Here is a 15,984-nt window from a genome sequence, read left to right as displayed (position 1 = left end):
AAGCCCTGCTCCTGGCTGAGGAAGTCATCAAACACCACAGCTACTACTGGGTCCCCACACCCAGATAGGATACAATTCCTAAAGAGAGTTTTGAGGATGGGAGATGTTTTAAAATCACATACATTCTGCTCTTTCCTCATTCCTCTGACAGATATAAAGTGAAAATGATGTGAAATATTTTTTTTTATTTCTAACAATACTTCTGTGAATGAATTTTTCTTCAGTGGTGGTATTTTAGTGAGTGACACAAAAGACAGAGAAGTGTCTTCCTGACACTCCAGCAGACTGGATGTTTTTTAAATTTTACTTTTTGGGGTGGGGTGTGTGTGTGTGTGTGTGTGTGTGTGTGTGTGTGTGTGTGTGTGTGTGTTTTGGCACATGAGCATGGGTACCTATGGAGAACAGAGAGTTCCATCAAATCTCGAGCTGGAATTAAAGGCAGCTAATTATGAGCCATTAGATGTCGGTGCTTGGAATTAACCTTATGACCTCTGGAAAAACGGAAGGTGCTCTTAACCTTCTCTCATTTATAAAACTTCCTACAACTGCAGCAATTCTAGACATGTTCACAAAAACTTAAGAGCTAAGGATTAAGGGCACAATCAATGCCCATACCAACCAGCTGACACATTGTCGTGTTAACCTCAGACTATTAGCTGAACAAAACATAACACCAGACAGAGTTTTTCAAAATATAATTTAAAATTATTTTGTACCAGTACAATATATTAATTTTACAAATGTAAAGTTTTATCGGCTGTTAAAGCATTTGCAAAAACCACACATTCTACTTCAGCTTTATTGCACAATATCTATAAGAAAATATTAATTTTTAAATTAGAAAACATAAAAATGCTTTCAATATAGAAGAGATCATCTGATTTTAAAGACAATACTCTATAAGAATGTCTACCCAGGAAATACCAAACTTTCACAGGATACCAAGCTGGACAGATGCTTCAGCAAATCTGGTTTTAAAACAGTCTGAGATACTTAATGCAATCTGTATCATCATTCTTCATTAAAAGTCTAAACACTACTCAGAGTGTTCCTTGCAATTCAAAAAGTTGAGGCATCTTCAGAGTGGCCTTCAATGAACACTCTGAACATATAGAATACCTTCCATGTCAGAAACAGCACTCAGTAGCATTGCCAGGGTGTTTTCCTTCAAGCACACTACCTCTGCAAGCTGTTTTTAATGACTATTAGTGACCCATTATAATTTATGCTGATAGAAAACATACATTAAATACATTTTTAAAACCTCAGCCTTTACAAAAAAATCAGTTTATAAATTTGCATCGTAAGAATTAGTGTCGAGACCTTTGAGATGGCCTTCATTTAATGTGGTTGGACATTAGTTGGTTTTTCCCAGAGTTGGGGTGGTAGGTGTCCCACTTTTCTATGTAGTGTAATCAGGAAATAAATCCAAGCACTAAGCTTGAGCCCCCAGACAGATTGGTTAATAAGATTATTTAGTGGACAGACGTTAGTGGGATATAACTGTGGACCAATGACCAACGCAGATGTTAAAATACTGGCATAAACTTTGGTGAGAATTCAGTTCACCTCAGACAAACATATCTGGAAGTGCAAATGGGAAATACTCACACAGACATTGCTGATGGGGTTAAATGTACCAGAAAATACAAAAAATCCTTACCTATTTGGAGCAAGACTCTCTGGCATTCATAAGTATTTAGGCTACATGTCTTAACATTGACAAAACCTCCAATGTTTTCAAGTTGACACCTTTGTGGCCTGGGAAAGGATCTTTTAGAACTTAGAACCTGTACAAGCAAAGGCAAATATGAGATGGGTACATATCTGCCAAGAATTATTAAATAGTGGTTGTGCACTCCCAAGTCTGTGATAGGTAGACAGAATGATCAAAACCCCGGGCACTTATAGAAAGTCCTGTCCTTAGGAGTCAAAGCAGCTGCTGTTGCAGAAGCTGCATTTTTCAGAACTGCTCAAAGCACCTCATCTAGATGAGTGTTTTAAATATATATATTTGTAAAAGGTCTACAATGAGACTTGAAACATCACATGGTTCACCTTGACAAGCGTATCATGGACCCTTTTCTTAAAGTCCTTCAGAATAAAATAAACTCTCATGTTACATTAGAAAAAAATGGAGACATTCATGGTCAAAATTTTCTCTAGATCCCCCTAAATCTCGGTACTGTGTGCAATTTCCTCACATACAGGTTTTGAGGAAGACCCTGATCATCTATCATGCAATAGTTAGCTACTGGACATGCCAGAGAAAATTTACATGATAGATATGTAAATAGAGTAAAATCTATTCCACAAAATAAAAAAATTTTTCTATGATTTTCATTTAAATATGTCTCTGAAAAGCTAAAAAGAGGTTTTGTTTGTTTTTCAAAAGTGCTAATTATTACAAGTCTCTTCAACCCATGATGTACAATTCTTAAAAACAAACAACAACAAAAACCCAAACCTAAACCACCTGCTTTAGGCACACTGCTGATGAGTGTCGAAGGAAAAGAAATCACTTGTCAATCAACCCTGCTTCCTTAATTTTACTGAAGAAGAACTTTTCCAGGATGCTGGCACATTTGTAGTACTCGCTCTCAGGAGGATTGTACTCCTTGCAGTTGGTGAACACTCGCTGCAAGTCCGCCATGAATAATTTCTTAGACACATAGTACCTGTTTCTGAGGCGTTCACTCATGGTTTTCAGATCTGCACAGGAAACAACAACATTAGCAACTGTTGACTCCTCCTACAACAGCTGACAAGGATGAAAAGAAATCTATGCTGTTGATTTGCTTACATTTTTCTCACTCCAATGCTGTGCTTAAAAGAAATTCTTGGGATTAAGCCAAATAATTCTCAAGTCTATTCTTCTGAAAAGGATTTGTATGTAAACTGCAGCCACACTAACATTAAAAGGACCACTAGTAGTTGTCCTCCCATCTCTTTCTGCACACCAGGAGGCTAAGGGACAGTGGTGGACCCATGGATGCTGAGTGAGGCAGGCAGAACACTGGTACAGAATCTTTGATTGCTAAAAATTATTAGACTGAGCTCATTTTACTAAACTCACAGTTGTACTGGTGAGATACAAAGAAAGAAACTAGCATCATATTTCCAAATACATCAGTGGCCTGCACATAAAATGCTAAAAGCAAAACAAATGAATTTTGTTCAAGACTCCATTAAGGAAGTCAAACTTTAACTTTTGATTTTCAACTTTATCTATTTATTTGTTGTTATTCTAATATTTTGTTTCCATGTATGTCTGTGTGCCATGTGCATGCCTGGTACTCTTTGAGGTCAGAAAAGGGCATAGAATCCTCTAGAACTAGAATTACAGAGGGTTGTAAGTGGCCATATGGGTGCTGGGAATCATACCGAGATCCTCTGGAAGAGCAGTCAGTAGTCTTAAGTGCTGAACCATTGCTCCAGTCTAAAATAATCTACACACGCATATATACAAACACACTAAAGTTAATAGCACATATTGTTCTTGCAGAGGACCTCAGTTCAATTCCCAGTAGCTCTGTGGGGCAGTTCTCACTAAGGAAGGAGGAGAAAAGAAGCTGGGCCTTTGAGTAAGGACAGTTCTGCTTAACACCTACCACTTCAGATATGCTGCCAATACAGTGTTTATAATGCTTTAGAAAAAATAATCATGCAGGAGATAATCAAACCAAAAAATAAAGTACCCATGTGCTGTGGTACTCATATACCCAACATACACACTGACAAACTGATTTAATTTGGGGATTCTCAATTAATTGTTCCTGTTACCATAGCATAGATGAAGCACAAATTCAATAATCCTGTACTTCTGAAGCCTATTTTGTAGTTTTTGGATTTGGAAAAATTTAGGTTAGAAATATACAGAAGCTGGTCAGATGGTTCACCAGATAAAGGTGCTTGCAGCACAAACCTGATGACTCCACAAAGCTGCCATCTCTCCTTCACTTGTGCGCTGTTACACTTCTGCTCACACACACATATCATGCACACACAGAAATAGAGTTAAGAAAAAATTTGTAGTTTTCTTAAAGAAATATACAGTGACATTCACAGTATAGGAAAAATCATTTACTAGAGTTTTTCCCTCTCAAAGGACAGCCATAAAGGAGCTCAATCTACCTTCATTATGTAACCTTGAAAGATTCTTTACAAAAAAAAAACCAAAACCAAAAAACGTGGCCAAGCATGAGAGCACACACCCTTAATCCCGGCATTGGGAAGCTGAGCCAGGTGGCTCTCTGTGTAAGTTTGAGGCCTGCCTGGTCTACATAGTGAGCTCCAGGTCAGCCAGAGCTACATAGAGAGATCCTGACTTAAGGAAGGAAGGAAGCAAGCAAGACAAAAAAACTTTATGTATATGGTATGGTGGTTTGACTAAGAATGACTTTTCAAGGCTCATATTTGAATGCTTAGTCACTGGGAGTGGTGCTATTTGAAAGGATTAGAAAGATTAGGAGGGATGGCTTTGTTGGAAGAAGTGTGTCACTAGTGGGTGGGCGTTCAGGTTCCAAAAGCCATTGCCAGGCCTAGTCTCCCCATCTGCCTAAGGACAGGATGTAGCTCTCAGCTACTGCTCTAATGTCTGCCTGGTGTCATCATGTTCTCCACTGTGATGATAATGGACTAACCCTCTGAAACTGTAAGCAAGCCCCCAGTTAAATGCTTTCTTTCATAAGAGTTGCCCTGGTCATGGTGTTTTTTCACAGAAATAGAACAGTGACTAAGACACATGGGTATTCTGTCTGCATGTATGTCTGCATACTACATGCATGCAATGCTTAAGGAAATCAGATCCCCTGAGACTGGAGTTACAAACAGTTGTGAACCACCATGTGGGTGCTGGGAATTGAACCCAAGCCTCTGCAAGAGCAGCCAGTGCTATTAACTACTCAGCCATCTCTCCAACCCTCTATCTTGAACAATTCTTAAAAACAAGAACCACCCAGCACTCGGGAGGCAGAGGCAGGAGAATCTCTGTGAGTTCGAGGTCAGGCTGGTCTACAAAGTGAGTTCCAGGAAAGGCACAAAACTACACAGAGAAACACTGTCTCAAAAAACCAAAAAAGAAGAAAAAAAAAGAAAAAAAAAAAAAAAGAACCACTTTTGGCTGACTTAAGCCATAGAAAAAAGATAAAACCTAGTATCTTTTTATCTGTAACATAGCAGACAGCGACACCCAATTAGCCACTTTGCAACCTAGAAGTGTGTACAGGGTTCCTACCTGCACTTCACAACTGGTGTATTGAAAATGCACAGAATGTCCTTGACTGCCACCCACTTCCCCCTCTGTTCTAACATCACTCTCACGGATCCTACTCATCATACACTCATTACCATAGAGGGTAGTAAGTCCACCTTAGGCAGCTTTTGTTTTATATCTATACTGAGAAAACTGTAATAGCATTACCCATGGGGAACCTTATAACTTCATAATATCCTGGAGCTTCTGTTCTCTTCACAGGTTCCATGAAAGGCCAAGCACTTTGATGGCTCTTGAATAAAAGAAATAAAATAAGGTATCTCATATGGAAATGCCATGTGGGAAATCATTTCAGAGAAGGGCATGAGATGAAGAAGCACACCCACCTTCACCTGCTGCAGGATGTTCTTAAGGGTGCTGTACAGCTGCTCAGGGTCTTTGGGCTCTTTACTTGAAAGAATAGAGAGTAAAGAGGGAGGATTAGTGTTCGTGCTCCAGGCCTCATCACCACTCAGCTCAGCCTCACAGGTCCCAGCCTAGGAACTGAAGCCCACCAACTGCTATTTACCAATTACATCACTTGGCCCTTTTCCTAGAAGGTGCTGGAAGGGACAAAATCACTTCCATTAACATCCTCTAGCCCGGCTTGCTTACCTTTTCTCTTTTCCACTTGGTTTCCAGCCTGTCTCTCCTATATGTCAACAAAATTAAACACTAAATGAGAACTGCTTTGGGTCAAGAGAATAACATACTTACTACTTATTAAAAGCACCACACATGACAGCCATGTCTCAATAAATGTCTATTTGGGGAAACACACTGAAATTAATGGCATTTATTTTCTTTCTCACACAGCTTACAACATAAAATGCTTTCCCAGACTGGCAGCTATATTAATATATTTTGTTCTCTTAATTGATTTATTAATTTCTTTTGTAGTGCTGGGGATTGAAGCCAACACCTCACATCACTACTGAGGCAAGTGCTCTCTCCCTGAGCTATCTTCTCAGCTGATTAATGTCTGCTAAGGCAGGAAGCCCAACTCTTCAAAAGAAGGAAGAAAACAAGGAGAAGAAACCAGGATATTTTAAACTGCGAGTCAGAAATCTTCAATTATCACACAACAAAGTGCTGATGTTATTTTAGCTCAGGACAGGGCTCTGTGCTTGCTCTGCTCGGCCAAGCCCTGCTTGCAATGTAGATGGTTTACAGAGACCTGATGTCTGAGGAATCTGGATTTGATTCTTCTGTTCTCCTTAAAAAAGTCACTTTACGCTGGGCGGTGGTGGCGCATGCCTTTAATCTCAGTACTTGGGAGGCAGAGGCAGGCGGATCTCTGTGAGTTCGAGGCCAGCCGGGGTTACAGAGTGAGTTCCAGGACAGGCACAAAGCTACACAGAGAAACCCTGTCTAAACAACCCCCCACCCTGGCCCCACCAAAAAAAAAAAAAAAAAAAAAAGTCACTTTACCTCTCTCTCAGTTTACCCACCTACAAAATGCAACTACAGAAACTAGGTAGTATTAGCCCTTGTGACATTAGTTGATGTTTAAAAAAAAATAGTCCAAATAGCTAAACATTTGATGAACAAGGAAAAAGTAATGAATTGGGAACAAATGAAAACAGAAGAATACCTGACAGCATTAGGCATTGAACAATGGGGCAACTATTTGACTATTAACAGTGACAACACAGGGAAGTGAGATCCAGGGTTCAGCATCAAGAGTACTGGGACAGGGCAGATGCAATGAAACAGCATCTTGTCTCTTTCCTGGTGAATTTGCCTGTGTGCTGGGATGGAGTGTGTGTGTGTGTGTGGGGGGGGGGTGGTAATTATAAGAACTTAGGTTCAAACCAAATAAGATTGCCAAATGATAATTAATAGCTTCCAATCTACAAATCCCAATCATTTTGTATGGTTTAACCCAGTACAGTTCATTTTTAGTATATTAAAAAGAATTCTTAAGAAAGCTACTGTAAAATAAAATTGGAGAGGAGGGAAGAAGAGAAGTCAAGCAACAGGTTTATGCAGGTGACAGTGGAGTCAAGGTGGGTTGTCCATAGCAGACCATTTGGAGAGCAGAGTGAGTTGCTTCTTGTTCTAAACTTCTGCATGCTAATTTACACAACCATTTGAAGACCAGTTCCTCCATTTGTAAATATGAAAATCCAAACTTTCCATTCTGTTTAATACAAACTCCTGTTGCCAAGCATTGTGTATAGTGCTAGGCCTTAATAAATTATGTATATTAATAACTCTTTTAAAGGTACTCTGGGTTGAGTTAGGAAGAAAAAGACATTAGAAAGTATTTATTACTGCCCTCCCCATCCCCACACAGTGTCTCACTCTAGCCTCGGTTGGCCTCAAATTCTACATCTTCCTGCCTTAGTCTCTCAATAGTGGGATTACAGGCAAGCACCCCACACTAGCTTGCTGCCCACTTCCAAGACCAGAAGTGCCACACATGGAAAGGAAACAGGTGAAAGTTTTTCAAATGACTGCATTCTGGAAATCATTTCAAACATATCTTACAGGATCAACGGAAGATTTTGCTTTTTAAAAGTGTCTATACATACTGATTCCAGGGATGCTTTCTATAGGGATCTGCCGAACTCCATCTTTGAAACATGAAAGTCCAGGGTAGACTTTTCGAATCTGGGCTTGTTTTCTTTCTATCAGCTTTTTAATGATCTGAAAAGCACGAGAGAAAGTGTGTTTAGTCAAAGAAGCCACATCATGATTCAGGGCAAGTCAGATAAACTAAGGAGACAATGTTCTTGATGCTGTCCACATGTTCATGGAAGGCTAAATACAAATTAGTACGTAAGAAGCAGAAGCATTTTGGGGCCCATGACACAGCTTAGTGGGTAAAGGGACCTGCCACCAAGCCCAAAGACCTGACTTCAGTCACTGGGATTCCACATGGTGAAAGGAGAGAGTCAACCCCAGCAAGTTCTTATCTGGCCTTCACACATGTCATGGAGTATGTCTGTGTGCACCTCACATAAATATAATACAAAATTTTTAAATATAACTTTAAAAAACTACTCTTTCATACCATACTCAACCAGTGACGTTTATACAAACCCTTGCCACTAAGGAAAGGACCATCAGTGAGAAGGAGAGAGGGGCTGGTTAGAGAGGCTAGCGGGCCTCTGGGTCCAGCCTCTTGCAGTCTCACATGTGAACTGAGACAGAAGAATCACCCTCATACCAACCTACACATATGCACACACAGGTGGCTGCATAGCTCTCTGCCTATCACCTTTTCTTTTGCTGAAGTAGTGCCTTTCTTTCTCATAGAACACATGGTCCTACCTATTCTTGTGCCCATCATCTTATACACTGGAAGTGACTTGACCTTTGTTCAAGCCCCCAATTTATGTAGGTATTCGATGAAGCCATTTCACCTGTGGGCCAGCAGAGTGTTCTTTCTCCACCTTCAGCTGGTTCTGATGGAGTATGCCTTCAGGGACTAAAAAAGTTCTCAATTTATGTAACTTATTCACTGCATTTATTATTCAAGGAGCTTTCAACAAGTAGTGTGGCATTTTTGAATATTTTGGATTTTCTCATTAAAGATGCTCAGTCATAAGTCAATGAAAATATTGGAGAAGAAACAGACTCTTGGGTCAAGAGCATTTTGGATAAGAGATACTTAGCCTGTCTCTACAAGAAAATAATTATTTTATTATGGTAAGATTGCACTCTCTTTAAAAATCTAGTTCAAAACACTGAGAATAAGGCTCTGAGGGTAAAGACACAGATGGGACATTTCTATCAACACATCCCTCCCCAAAGGCTCAGAGAACATCATGGAAGAAAGGGGCAGAAAGAAAGTAAGAGGCAGCAGATGGAGGAACGCTGTGAAAGGATGGCCTCTGGACACCATTCGGTTGGTGCATACATACATGAGTCGTTACCTGCACAAGAGTTAAAAATTACATCATGAAGGGGGTAAGAACTCCAGATGCCCCACCCTTAGATGAGAAGCTAAGGGCAACTGATGGCTTCTGAGGGAGGGGTAGAGTCTTTCTTTGTGGGTGTAGTCATTGATAGGTTGATGATACCTCAGTGGATGACTCTAGCTCATGTGCAAATGGGCAGCACTGAAAGGACTTAGTGATTTGGGGGGCTGGGTTTTTTTAAATTATAAAGTTGGGAGTCAGAAATGGAAGATATATTGGGGTGATGGTGGAGGGAGGGAGTAGACAGTGTATATGACCAAGATACATTGTATATGGGTATGAAAAAAACTATGTTCACATTCTAAACACTCCCATTTAATGGTATGTGTGAGGAAAGGCTAGAGACAAAGAGGGATGGGTAAAGGAGAAAAGAGGAAAAGAGGAAACCAAGAGGGAACAGAAAAGTGGAGAGAGACATTTTCTTTTAAAAGGGGAACCATTTTTTAGCAATCTGAAATAGCTCTGTGCTTCTTGCTTTCCCCTAGTTTTTAAGAGCTAACACATCATCGTCCGTGGGAATCTGCAGACTTCCAAGGGACTCTGATACTAGAGAATGAACTCTTATGGCTGGAGGAGTATTACAGAACAAGCAGCTGACAGCATAGTGTCAACTGGCCAGCAACCACCAATGCACCAAAGAACTGCCAAGTCCAGACCTGCTTGTTAGGCTTTAGAGAACAGTGAGGGAAGACAACTCTTCAAAAAGGCAGGCCAGAGGCACCTGCTGCCTTTAGTAATCCTTCTACAGCCCTATTTGGAATTCCCTATTGGGCAGATATCTTTTTTTGGCGGGGGGCGGGGGGCACTGTGTAGCTTTGCGCCTTTCCTGGAACTCACTCTGTAGCCCATGCTGGCCTCGAACTCACAGAGATCCACCTGTCTCTGCCTCCCGAGTGCTGGGACTAAAGATATGCGCCATCACTGCCCCTGGGCAGATATCTTTGACTGTGCAACAAAGATGTTTTGATTTTCTAACTTAAAATGCCTTTTTGCTCACTTCTGTAGCACCACATGCCTGATCCAACTTTAAATAAAATACTCAGTGAGTGACTGTTGTCACTAAGCATAGTATAAGCTTTCTGGATGTTATTTGGGTCACATGTAGTAAGCAAAAGAGTTGGGAGTGAGGATATTAGTAGAAAGCTGACAGGTTTAAGGCAGATGTGTTTTTTCAGTAACTTGTCAGGGAAAAACAACAGATTAAGTAACAGTAGTTACTTAATTTGGAACTGATGTCATTCACATACATAAACAGTCTTTGTGGACTTTCATTTATGCCATTCTGCCTTTTTTAAAGTGTTAAAATGAAGTGTCTTAACAATAAGATATTGATGGTGAAAGCTGAAAGATCATAGAAGCAGAGCACCCAGCCACCAGAGACTTCTTACCTCTATGAAATCTCAGGCCGAATAGGGAATCCTGTCTCTACAAATCTTCAGACTGAATGGATCTGTCTTCACCAGCATTATATTCCTATCTCTACCTCCCTAGTGCTAGAGTCATGAGACTCCCAACTACTGGGATCAAAGGCATGAGATCCCAAGTTCTGGGATCAACAGTGTGAGCCACCACCTGTTTTTCTTTTAGACTGGTTCAATCTTATGTAGCCCAGGGTGACCATGAACTCTTTATCTTTCTGCTTCCTCCTCCCAAATGCTGGGATTAAAGTATGTGCCACCACTGCCTGGCCTCTATGGTTAACTACTGTCTCGCTCTGCCCTCTGATCTCCAGGCAAGCTTTATTTGTAAGAACACAAACAAAATATCATACAACATTAAATCACTGTATACCCATATCTGGAGTCTTCTCTGTTATTACTACTTCTTTGTAAACATAAAGGAAGCCATACCAATACAAATAACAAACTAGTTATTATCTAGAAGGAAAGACTTCAGAACTTGCAGTGTAAAGGGGGAGAATAACAGACACTAGAAGAAATGCCTCTGTATGATAAATAATTAAATCCAAGTGGGTGGGTCAGACTAATGCTGCAGAAGTTCAAAGGCAGCCTGGAACAGAACCTGAAAGAATGTCACTTGCCTGAGTGAAAGGAAATAGGGTAATGTGAGACAGAGAGCTAGAGCATCAACAATGGTCTTGGAGGATCCTTTAGGGGATGAAAGCGAAGAGATAACACTGTGAGGCCGGGCGGTGACAGTGCACGTCTTTAATCCCAGCACTTGGGAGGCAGAGCCAGGTGGATCTCTGTGAGTTCGAGGCCAGCCTGGTCTACAAAGCAAGATCCAGGATAGGCACCAAGACAACACAGAGAAACCCTGTCTCGAAAAAAAAACAGAGAGAGAGAGAGAGAGAGAGAGAGAGAGAGAGAGAGAGAGAGAGAGAGATAAGACTGCAAAGGGGCCAGAATGCAAAAGGCTCCAATGAAGTTAAGATATCACTGTACTATATACATACTGTATTTCACACAATTTAGCACGCGCGCGCGCGCGCACACACACACACACACACACACACACACACACACACATACACACACACTGATATGGAACACAGTGAAATGCAGCCTACCCTGAGGCTGGCCTGGACAGAACAGGAGTCAGTAGCTCACCTCCTTCTGCTTTTTAATGATGATAGAAAACTCTGTGTATGGAATCTGAGGATTCAGCTCACATCCCATCAAAGTGGCTCCTTCATAATCCTTGATGTACCCAACATATTTGGTTTTAGGTATTTTGATTTCTTTGGAGAAACCCTACAAGGCAAATCAGTTCACTTATCAGGATGATGTATAGTAACACTGTCCAACTGGCTGCTAAGGGCTGGCTCTGGGCCAAGCCTGGTGCCAAGGATTAAGGCGAGCACTCTTTCCAACATCATTGCACTGCTCTGAGCAGCAGCCACACAGAGTAACCCATGACAAACAGAATCATCAAAAATCAAACAGTGCCAACAGGAAACAAATTTAAATTAACTAAAGTGTCTGGAGGTAGCAGTGTGCACACCACTAATCCCAGCAAGAGGACTGTAAATTCGAGAGTAGAATGACATCCAAGTTCCTAGGACTGTAATTCTCTGCAGACTTTGTCAGAAATGAACATTTTCCAGATATTGAATCAATTTGCCTTTAATTTTTAATTTTTTAAAAGAGATTCAGATTCAGTGAAAGATTCTGTCTCAAAGCAATAAGGCAGAAAGCAATAGAGGAAGACATCCAGTGTCTTGCTTTGGCTGCCATGTGTGCATAATTAGGTATGTGCACCTGGACACACACATGCATGCAAATAGGCTGAGGCAGAAAGGCTTCACTGGGAACTGACCTGCTTCTTGAAGTAGCCGATGGCATACTCATCTGCATATGTGAGGAAGTTCAGGATGTCATGCTTTATGTGGTATTCTTTGAGATGGTTCATCAGGTGTGTTCCATAGCCCTGGTGGAAGTAAAGATATTTAAGAAAAGAAATTCCTAAAAACATGACAGAAAATGTAAGCATATAGGAGATCGTAGTTTTAAATATTTTACCAACCAGGGTTTTTCTAGAAGGAGTTATTATGTTAACAAACCTTTCTTGCATGTCTAAATTTTGAAAAGGAATCACAAAGTAAGACATTCAAAATCTGTTGTTCAAGACAAAAACCATCACTGGCAAATACTACTTCCTGGTTCTTTGAAAATAACACATTGAGACTGTAAGTTCAGTCCTACAATCCTTCTTGCTGAATGCTGATGGTGAGTTTAATCTTGAACTTATTTGAGAAGCTGAGATGAAAGAACATAGGTAGATGAATGGTGCTGATCCTCATTAGCATATCTGAGGTATGTAAATGAGCCATTCAGATCTTCATTGGAGTGTGTACTGATCTAAGCATTTACCTGTTCCAGGCACCAACAAACCTTCTAGCAACTGCATCACAGACACCAGATGTACAGCTTGGTTTATCAGACCAAGAAAAATCTGAGAAACCCACAATCTGAGTAAGCAAAAAACAGTGGAAACAAAAGCTGTGGACAACACTGAATAAATGAATGCTTTAATATATGAAAACAGTATCAGTATTCTGGTGTGCACCTGTGATGCTAGCACTCAAGATGCTGAGGTGTGGTGCTGGCATTCAGGATGCTGAAGTGTGATATTGGCACTCAGGATCCTTAAGGTGTGGTGCTAGCACGCAGGATGTTGAGTGTGATGGCCCACAGAGGCTTCCTAGTGAGACCTTACTCAGGGTCAGAGAATCTGGGCTTGCTTTACCCAGCAGGGCTGCATAATAGGATGCAAATAGGCCACAGGCATGTTTACCAGGTATTTGGAAGGGTCTACACTTGACTGTATGGTAAGGTTTGATCTTGCAAGGAGGAGGTCTTTTGCCTCTCCCCTTGGCATATTATAAAAAGCCCTTTTGAATAAAATTCTGGGCAGCTAGGTATTGACCCAGGGCCCTCCCAAAGCTATCCTGTGTCTCTGTCTTCTTTACCATCTCTTTCTATCTTTCTATCTATTATTTCCTCATTCCTCTCTCCTTCACCCAAGAACCCTTTGATAGGTGGGAAAAGGTTGGAGCTGGACTCTGGCAGACCCCCACAGCTGAGGTGTGATGCTAGTACTTAGGATGCTGAGGTGTAATGCTGGCACTCAGGATGCTGAGGTGTGATGCTGGCACTCAGAATGCTGATGTATGATGCTGGCACTCAGGATACTGAGGTGTGATGCTGGCACTCAGGAGGCTGATGTATGATGCTGGCACTCAGGATACTGAGGTGTGATGCTGGCACTCAGGAGGCTGAAGTGATAGGGTCTATATTTGGTATATAGCTCTTTCTCAAAAGGAAAAAATTTAAAAAATAGGTCAGGCAGTGGTGGCACATGCCTTTAATCCCAGCACTTGGGAAGCAGAGGCAGGCAGATCTCAGTGAGTTCAAGGACAGCCTTATCTACAAAGTGAGTTCTATGACATCCAGGACTGTTACTCAAAAAACAAAAAAACAAAAAAAAAAAAAAAAAGGAAAAAAGAAAGAAAAAACCATCAAAAAATTAATAAAAATGTGTTTTTAAAATAAAAATAAATTAAAAGAATGAAAACTGAGTGGTTTAAATGGAAAAAATGCAAGTACAAAACTCAGGAAAGACTGGTGAATTTAGGATTGTTTCAGAACCTCATAAAAAGACAGGAATCGGAGCATCCAGAGGTCACTGTCCTCACACAAAGACTTCATCCACACCCACAGACACCACCTCACAGATTCACAGCACCGCATACAGGATCTGACCCTCACTTTTGTTCATTTCCACCTCCCGAGCCTCAAACCAAACAGTATCCAAGCCAGAGTCTCTCTTTGTATGACTGGGGGACTCCTCAACAACCTAAGCACCTTCTCAGGACTTTCTCCACTATGCATTGCTACAGCATGGCTTCCAGGACCAACTATCAGGTACATTCCTCTGTCCAATAAAGGTCAGCAGGAGCATCTCCTTTTTTGGGAAATTGTTCATCCAATGGTGTCACCCAAGGACATTTTCCTTAAAGCACCACAACACCAAGACACTGTGAGTTTGGATATAATGTGAATAGAAAAACAAGTGAATTATCTCTCCTAGAAGGAGTCATAGTGACATAGGGAAGAGAAACAACACATAATTATAGTATGGACCTGCACTATTCAGCACAACAGCTTACTAGTGCCAATTGGACTGTGCTAGGAGCATAAAATAAAATGTCAACAGCAAAAAATATGAATATACATTTTATATTTACTTCCATGTTGATATGGCAATATTTTGGACATATTAGGTTAAATACAAACTTTAAATATTTCATTTGTTTCTTTCTACTTTGCAATATGACTACTAGAAAATTTTATTTTATTTATTCATTTATTTATTTGGTGTTTTGAGACAGGCTGGCCTGGAAGCTACTACACCTGACTTAGAAAAAGAATTGTATATGAAACTTGTGTTTCTATTGTGTGGTGTGGATTCAGAACAATGTATTTGTAATGGATAAAAGGAGAAGAGTTAGAAATGATTAAGTGAGGCATTAAAAAGGTTTTGTCATATGGCTGGGGCTAAAGAGATGGCTCCGTAGTTAAGAGCACTAATTGCTCTTACAGAGTACCTGTGTTCAATTCCCCGTACACATATAGAAGCAAATAACTCAAAATTGCTTCAGGAAGACTGAGGCTTAAGAAAGGATGGGCATACACACACATTGAGATCAGTGTGATGCAATAAAGAAACTACAGCACCCCCTCCCCCAAATTCAGGATACCCCAGATGCTCAGCATGTTTATTATACAAAGTTGAACACAGAGGCTGGATTGTTGCATACAACTGAACAAGGAAACAGGTTTAACTAATCTCAGTAGGGGCAGCCTCTGTAGAGAAGAGGTCCTCAGGCTGTAAATATTAAGGCAGTGATTCTCAACCTTCCTAATGCTGTGACCCTTTTATATAGTTCCTCACTTTGTGGTGACCCCCAACCATAAAACTATTTTCATTGCTACTTCATAACTGTAATTTTGCTACTGTTATGAATTATAATGTAAATATCTGTGTTTTCTGGTTGTCTTAGGCTACCCCTGTGAAAGGGTTGTTCGAACTGTCCCCACCCCTCCCCAAGAGGTTGCAACCCACAGGTTGAGAACCACTGTATTAAAGGAAGAACACTATGGTGAACATTTTCTGCACATAGTATCAAAATCTGTGCAAGAACCAGAGGAAGGCTTTGCCATCCTTCTGAGCCTTGTTCTGGGAGGAGAGGTGAGGCTTTGCCATTTTCCCATGGGTGGAGGCTAGGGTCTTTGACACGGTGGACTTGTGGCTACAACACACATTCACTCAGGACTT

The 15,984-nt window shown here is 40.8% G+C and overlaps 1 protein-coding gene across 3 annotated transcripts in view; it reads right to left on the bottom strand.

Annotated features, from left to right (window-relative positions):
• Positions 1-680: 680 nt before the first annotated feature.
• Positions 681-15,984, bottom strand: part of Kat2b (lysine acetyltransferase 2B) — a 121,407-nt gene continuing 106,103 nt past the window's right edge. For 2 of the 3 annotated variants that reach the window (XM_052745636.1, XM_052745635.1), the window contains 7 exons: positions 12,463-12,573; positions 11,754-11,897; positions 7,792-7,906; positions 5,870-5,906; positions 5,602-5,665; positions 5,423-5,507; positions 681-2,712 (listed from right to left, as the gene is read on the bottom strand). In XM_052745636.1, coding sequence (XP_052601596.1) covers positions 2,519-2,712; positions 5,423-5,507; positions 5,602-5,665; positions 5,870-5,906; positions 7,792-7,906; positions 11,754-11,897; positions 12,463-12,573 — 750 coding nt within the window. In that variant the 3' untranslated portion in view covers positions 681-2,518. The remainder of the gene's footprint in view (positions 2,713-5,422; positions 5,508-5,601; positions 5,666-5,869; positions 5,907-7,791; positions 7,907-11,753; positions 11,898-12,462; positions 12,574-15,984) is intronic. The other variant, XR_008219964.1, reaches the window with a different exon arrangement.

Source organism: Peromyscus californicus, unplaced genomic scaffold, assembly GCF_007827085.1.
Source record: "Peromyscus californicus insignis strain IS unplaced genomic scaffold, ASM782708v3 Scaffold_19__1_contigs__length_69161282, whole genome shotgun sequence".
In the NCBI taxonomy this organism is placed as follows: domain Eukaryota; kingdom Metazoa; phylum Chordata; class Mammalia; order Rodentia; family Cricetidae; genus Peromyscus; species Peromyscus californicus.
Note: the sequence above shows the minus strand (reverse complement) of the source record. Positions and strands in the feature narration are given on the sequence as shown.